Source organism: Monodon monoceros, unplaced genomic scaffold, assembly GCF_005190385.1.
Source record: "Monodon monoceros isolate NGI ecotype Baffin Bay Population unplaced genomic scaffold, NGI_Narwhal_1 Super_Scaffold_9, whole genome shotgun sequence".
In the NCBI taxonomy this organism is placed as follows: Eukaryota; Metazoa; Chordata; class Mammalia; order Artiodactyla; family Monodontidae; genus Monodon; species Monodon monoceros.
In genome coordinates this window covers 17447294-17453925 of record NW_021703786.1, presented here as the reverse complement: position 1 = coordinate 17453925, position 6632 = coordinate 17447294, and the positions used below count along the sequence as shown (strand labels likewise).

General features: G+C 54.4%; 1 protein-coding gene across 1 annotated transcript in view; it reads left to right on the top strand.

The window, feature by feature from the left end:
- The first annotated feature begins 422 nt into the window (after positions 1 to 422).
- The window catches only part of LOC114888970, a 61158-nt gene continuing 54948 nt past the window's right edge, over positions 423 to 6632 (top strand). Inside the window, 7 exon segments of the mRNA XM_029211668.1 lie at positions 423 to 881; positions 1588 to 1670; positions 1931 to 2087; positions 2649 to 2810; positions 2912 to 3037; positions 3205 to 3430; positions 3860 to 3980. Coding sequence (XP_029067501.1) covers positions 423 to 881; positions 1588 to 1670; positions 1931 to 2087; positions 2649 to 2810; positions 2912 to 3037; positions 3205 to 3430; positions 3860 to 3980 — 1334 coding nt within the window.

Genomic DNA, 6632 nt, shown 5'->3' with positions numbered 1-6632 from the left:
AGGCAGAGGTGAGCAGCTACGAGGGGGGTTGGGGTAGTGGACAGAGGTGACAAATACCTGGCTCCTCGGGAAAAGCATGCAGACAGGGCAGGTACCAAATGTCATTTGTGAGGCCACTTCTGATTCATGGGATCTGGTGCAAGAACTTTGAGGAGGCAATAAAATTCATATTCTGCTAGGAAATGACAACAGCTTAGAGTCCTGACTTAGCAAACTATTTTTTTTTTTTTTTTATAAGGCAAGGAATTTGGATGGGTAGCAAAAAATCACATTTTAACGAGACTAACTTCCTGGAATAGGAACAGGCTTTCCCAAGAGTAACATGGCAACACCCCACGGAAAGTGTATATAAATGCCCCAGAGAGGCCATGAGAGTCAGAACCTGAGCTCCTTGCTAAGCTGCAACCTCCTCGGCTAGCACCATGGCCACCCAGCTCTGCTCGCCGATCTTCTCCTCTGGGTCCATCAAAGGCCTCTGTGGCACCACAGGTGGTGTCTCTCAGGTGTCCTGTGTCCGCTCTGTGGGATCCTGCAGATTTCCTGGCCTTTCTGGTGTTGGGGGGTCAGCCTCCTCTGTCAGGCTGGGCCTCTCCGGCCTTGGGAGCTGCTTGCCTCGTTCCTGCCTGTCCTCTGGGTTCCACTCCTCCGGCTTTACTGCGAGCGGGGGCTGGTTCTGCGAGGGCTCCTTCAATGGGAACGAGAAGGAGACCATGCAGTTCCTGAACGGCCGGCTGGCCAGCTACCTGGAGAAGGTGCGCCAGCTGGAGCAGGACAACGCAGAGCTGGAGAGCCGCATCAGGGAGTGGTACAAGTCTCAGATCCCGTACATCAGCCCAAACTACCTGTCCTGCTTCAAGACCATTGAGGAGCTCCAGCAGAAGGTAACTGGGACCTGGCCCTTCTCCAGCCCAGCAGCCCAAACCCTGGGAGGGGTCTGTCTTGTCCCACTACAGATGGGACTGTAGCTCTTAGGGGATTCTCTCTCCTATCAGGGCCAGCTTTTCTCTCTAGGGTCTTGGTTTCTTGGGGGACCCAGACCTCTCTGCTGCTTGTAACCTCCCCTCCAATCCAGCCATTCCTCCCCTCCCTCCGCTGTCTCACCTATAGATAGGGCAGTCACATGCACCAAGCCCCTACTGGACACAAGCACTGTGCCTGACAACTTCCCATCCTTTCGCTTGTTTATTCCTCATCTTAAAGAGATAGATATTACTGGATCCATCTAACAGATGCAGAAGTTGAATTTTAGGGAGGTGCAGCAACTTGCCCGAGATCCCATAGCCTGTTGGTGTTGGATGCAGAACCTGAATCCAGCTCGGCCTGGTTCTCTCCACTCACCTCTCCACTCACCCACTGGGCCACTTCGGGGCTGCGGATGTCAGGACTGAGGGCCACTGACATCCCTGTGATGCCCCTCCCGGGAATGATGCTCCTTCTACACCTGGGCTCAGGATGTTCAGGGCTGGAACTGCCAAAGGTGCTGGTGGTACTTAGAAACATGGCATCCGAAAGTTGGGCTGTCCCCTCCCCACCTGTCCCCACACTGCTGGGCCTTCCCCAGCTCATGGGACACCCCCTGTTCCCCAGATCCTGCTGAGCAAGACTGACAATGCCAGGCTGGTCCTGCAAATTGACAATGTTAAGCTGGCTGCTGACGACTTCCGAACCAAGTGAGTGGCCTGATCTAGGAATGTTTCTGTGTTGCTCCCTTGCCTCTGTCCCCCGCCTCTGAGAGCTGGTGGGTGGGAGTGAGGCCAGATGGAGCTGTACGTGGGAAATGTGGCATCGCTCCTGGATCCCTTTCGGGTCAAGGGAAAGGACCACAGTGATGCTGACCCCAAATCAGCCACTGCAGCTGGTCAGCAGGGCAGTGGGCCCTGCCTGTGCATGGCTGCTTTGCTGTAGACTCAGCAGGGCTCTGTGCGTGCAGGTATGAGACGGAGCTGGGCATGCGGCAGCTGGTGGAGGCTGACACCAATGGACTGTGCAGGGTGCTGGACGAACTGGCTCTGTGCAAGGCCGACCTGGAGATGCAGGTGGAGTCCCTGAAGGAGGAGCTGATATGCCTCAAGAAGAACCATGAGGAGGTGAGGTTGATGCCACGCACCCTCTCGATGTTTTCCATCCAGCAGGGAGCCACTGCTGACCCTTGGGTGTAACAACTATGACAACCACCTCCACAGTAACCCCAGCTGACATTTACTGATGGCCCACTGTGTGCCAGGAACTATACGAAGCACTTTGCATTTCATTCTCACTTCATGTCATTCTCACGATACTCCCAGGAGTCATATACTATTACAAGCTCCACTTTACAGATGAGAAAACCGAGGCACAGAGAGGTTAAGTCACTTGCCTAATGTCACACAGATCCCAGACTCCTGCCCATGACACTAAATCTCCATTTGGAAGGTAGTGCCTGATAATGATTCTATTTGCCTGGTGTTTGCATTGTCTCACTTTACTCTCCCAAATCCTCTGAGGAGGCAGGTAGAGGTGCACGAGGAGGCTGAAGCTCAGAGAGGTTAAGTATCCTGCTTAATGTCACACAGCTGGCAACTGAAGGAGGAGGGTTTTTACCCAGGTCAGTCGAACCCTCATCCAGCATCCTTTTCACAGCCTTATGCCATCTTGCCTCCTTTCTGCAGGAAGTCAACACACTTCAATGCCAACTCGGGGACAGGCTGAACGTGGAGGTGGATGCTGCCCCGCCAGTGGATCTCAGCAAGATCCTGGATGAGATGAGATGCCAGTATGAGGCCCTCGTGGAAAATAACCGCAGAGACTTGGAGGCCTGGTTCAACACCCAGGTGGGGTCGGGCCAGCCCAGGACAAGCTCCTGGGGAGGGGTCACCCTTGACAGTAGCTTCACTTGCTCTGACCATGCTCTGGGTCCTCTCATGCTTTTCAGACTGACAAGCTGAACCAGCAAGTGGTGTCCGGCTCGGAGCAGCTGCAATGCTGCCAGAGAGAGATCATTGAGCTGGGACGCACCGTCAATGCCCTGGAAATCGAGCTGCAGGCCCAGCACAACATGGTGAGTGGCCCCTGCCTGAGTGGCTGGCCAAGCTCGTGGCAGGTACCCTGATCCACCAGCCTCGGTTATCACGGGGTGTGATCGCAAGTGGTACCCAGATACCCAGGGCTGTGGGTCTCTGGGTGGGATTCCCTCACATTGGGAGTGCTTCCTCTTTCCCATTGCAGAGGAATTCCCTGGAATCCACCCGGGCGGAGACCGAGGCCCGCTACAGCTCCCAGCTGGCTCAGATGCAGTGCCTGATCTGCAACGTGGAGGCTCAGTTGTCTGAGATCCGCTGTGACCAGGAGCGGCAGAGTCAGGAGTACCAGGTCCTCCTGGACGTCAAGGCCCGCCTGGAGTCAGAGATCGCCACCTACCGCTGCCTGCTGGAGGGAGAAAGACTGCAGGTGAGTGGGTTCCGGAGGTCCCGGCTTGTGGAAAGGGCTCACCTGGACCCAACCCTCAGTGCCACGGTGAGGGCATCAGTCCTAGAGTGGTTATTGCACAGATGAAGGGGGATTGATCAAAGCATCTTCAGAGAGATTCCTTCCAGCCCTGGGCTTTGGGCTTTTGCAGGGGGACAAGTCAGCCCCATTCATGGTACTTCTCCAACCATTGTTTTTGGCTGGGAGTTTCTGGTCTTCATCCCTGCAGCCCTTGGGGATTTCAGAGGCACTGTCTGAGCCCTTTGTCATTGTCACCCACCTGTCTCACTTGACCCCTGTTTACGTTTAACGCAAATGTCAGTCCAATGGCCAATGCCAAACACCCTGGTATGATCTCATTTCCTCAAGCTGCCTGCCCACCCTTGTGCCACGGAATGCAAGCCTGCCGTTAGAGTTCCTTACATCTCAAGTGTGCCCTGCACCCCGGCTCCCCAGATCAGCACCCAGATCTGCACCATCACGGAGGAGATCAGAGATGGGAAAGTCATTTCCAGCAGGAAGCACGTGCAGCCGCTGTAACCAGCTGCCCAGCCCAAGGGGCAGGCCCTGGCCCACAGGAAGGAGGACACCCCTCTGGGTGCCGGCTCTAAAAGATCCCCCCCTCCCTTCCCTAGAGGCACTCCCTGCTCAACAGATTTTTCTACCTAAAATACTTCTTGGACTGTGTTTCTGACCTTTACTGCTTCTATGCTTTGTAAAGCTAGGTTTCCCTGGAAATTTACCCAATAAAGTGTGTTCTCTTGGCAAAGCAAACTTGCCTCTGTCGATCTTCTGTGGTTAGTTACTGGGGGTGTTTGATCTGGGCTTGCTGCGAAGGTGTGGATTTTGGTTTCAGGTCTGTCTCCTCTGGCTCTGAGTGGTAAGATGTGACAGAATGATTCAAACTATTTCATAACAGGGATACCCTAGGGCCTGGTCCATGAGAACAGACGCTGACCTAATCCGATGGCTGCTGGCCATAACCTACATGCTTGACTCTGCCCATGGGGACCACCTGGGGCGGCCCCAGGAGAGGCAAAGGCTCCCAAGCCGTCCTCCTCGGTAGCCCTGCCTGGTCTGGTGGTTCTCTCTTCCCTTCAGTTTCTCCTCCCTTGTCCAGCTCCTGTCACCTCACTGGCCACCTCCAGGCCTGACACTGGGGACAGTTTAGGAGAGGGGGTGCCACCCAGAGAGGCAAACTCCAAGCAGCCAGCCTGGGCCAACCACTCCAGGGAGGGGAGTTGTGTGAGCTGGGAGATGCAGGTGGGAAGGTTGGGTGAACCCACGTCCCTAACACTGGACACAGGGCTGAAGTGAAGGGCGGCAGGGACAGTGAAGTGGGGAAGGGGGAGGGGACAGCCAGACCACACTGTGGAGCAAAGTTCAGAGTGCCTCAGATTCCACTGGCTGAGCCATGCTCATCTGGGCATGGCTCAACCTGGACGCCCCTCTGATCAGAGAAGAATGGCCTGTGAGAAGTCTGAGGGCCCCATGCCTCCTTTGTCCCCCTACCTCATTCTTCAGTTGAGAATATAGGCCCAGAGAGGGCAGTGACTTGCCCCAGGCCACACAGCGGTGAGTGGTGGGGATGAGGCCATTGCTCAGCTCTTCTGACTCTAACTCGGGCACTCTTCCCAGCGCACAGATTCTCTGTCTCTGTCTCTCCCCGACCCCCTTCCCTCTTTTCTCTACCCCTGGGCTCTTACTTGAGTCCAAGACCCATGGGAAAGACCTGGTTCTCTCTATGTCACCAGGTAGTTGGTGCTAAACATGAATCTTCAACCTGCTTGGCAAGCCAGAGGTGCAGCAAACACATCTTGGACCTTAGGGGAAGAAGCGCTCGGGCTGGCTGTGCACCCTAACCACATCACGTGACCTCTCTGGTCCAGCTGGTGCATCTGTAAAATGGGAGTGGGGGGAGGCTCCAATGTGTACACAGTGCCCGGAAGTGGTAGCTATGAGCGCTGGTATTAAATGAAGAGTCCCAGGGCGGAGAGTGGGGAATGGGAAAGCCCAGCAGGTGGGCTCAAGCTCTTTGCTTGGTTACACGGCAGGACGCTGGCGGGGCCAATACTGCCCTCCAGCAGCACCCTCAGAGCTGAGCCCAAAGGGCTCAACCTCAGACCTGCTTGGCTTTGGGGCAAGAGGCCGGGCAGCAGGGCCAGTCCACTTGGTCTCAGCCCTGCCCTGCCGCTCTCTGTGCTCCGCACTCCTGCTCTGGGGTCTGAGGTCTGCAGCTCCGGCTCTGGCAGAGGTTCAGACGAGAGGTGGGAGGCCGGGCATGCGCAGAGCGCACCACACCCCAGGGTGCTGCTCCATAGAAATAGCCAGGGGCTGGGCAGTGGGCTGAGCCTCTGTTCTGGCCACTGTTCCAGCTGCCTGGCTCCTGCGTGGAAACAGCAGACAGGTGGTGCAGGCTTGTGACCTGACAATCACGCTGTCAGCTCCTCGAACCACGCGGTGTGTTCCCTGTTTATGTGCATTCTACAGCTTGCGGAGTGCATTCACAGCCTCATCACACGCATTCAAACAGCCTGTGTGTGGTAGGTGCTTTATTTATGCAGCTTTCTCTACCTTTTTATCCAGTTGTTCAGAGCATCTGTGTTGGTTCAGGAACCCCTGCTCTTTTTTTTTTTTTAACATCTTTATTGGAGTATAATTGCTTTACAATCTTGTGTTAGTTTCTGTTGTATAACAAAGTGAATCAGCTATATGCACACGTATATCCCCGTATCCCCTCCCTCTTGCATCTCCCTCCCACCATCCCTATCCCACCCCTCTAGGTGGTCGCAAAGCACTGAGCTGATCTCCCTGTGCTATACAGCTGCTTCCCACTAGCTAACCATTTCACATTTGATATTGTATATATGTCAATGTCACTCTCTCACTTCGACCCAGCTTACCCTTCCCCCCCGTGTCCTCAAGTCCATTCCCTACGTCTGTGTCTTTATTCCTGTCCTGCCCGTAGGTTCATCAGAACCATTTTTATTTTCTTAGATTCCATATATATGTGTTAGCATATGGTATTTGTTTTTCTCTTTCTGATTTACTTTACTCTGTATGACAGACTCTAGGTCCATCCACCTCACTACAAATAACTCAATTTTGTTTCTTTTTATGCCTGAGTAATATTCCATTGTATATATGTGCCACATCTTCTTTATCCATTCATCTGTCGATGGACACTT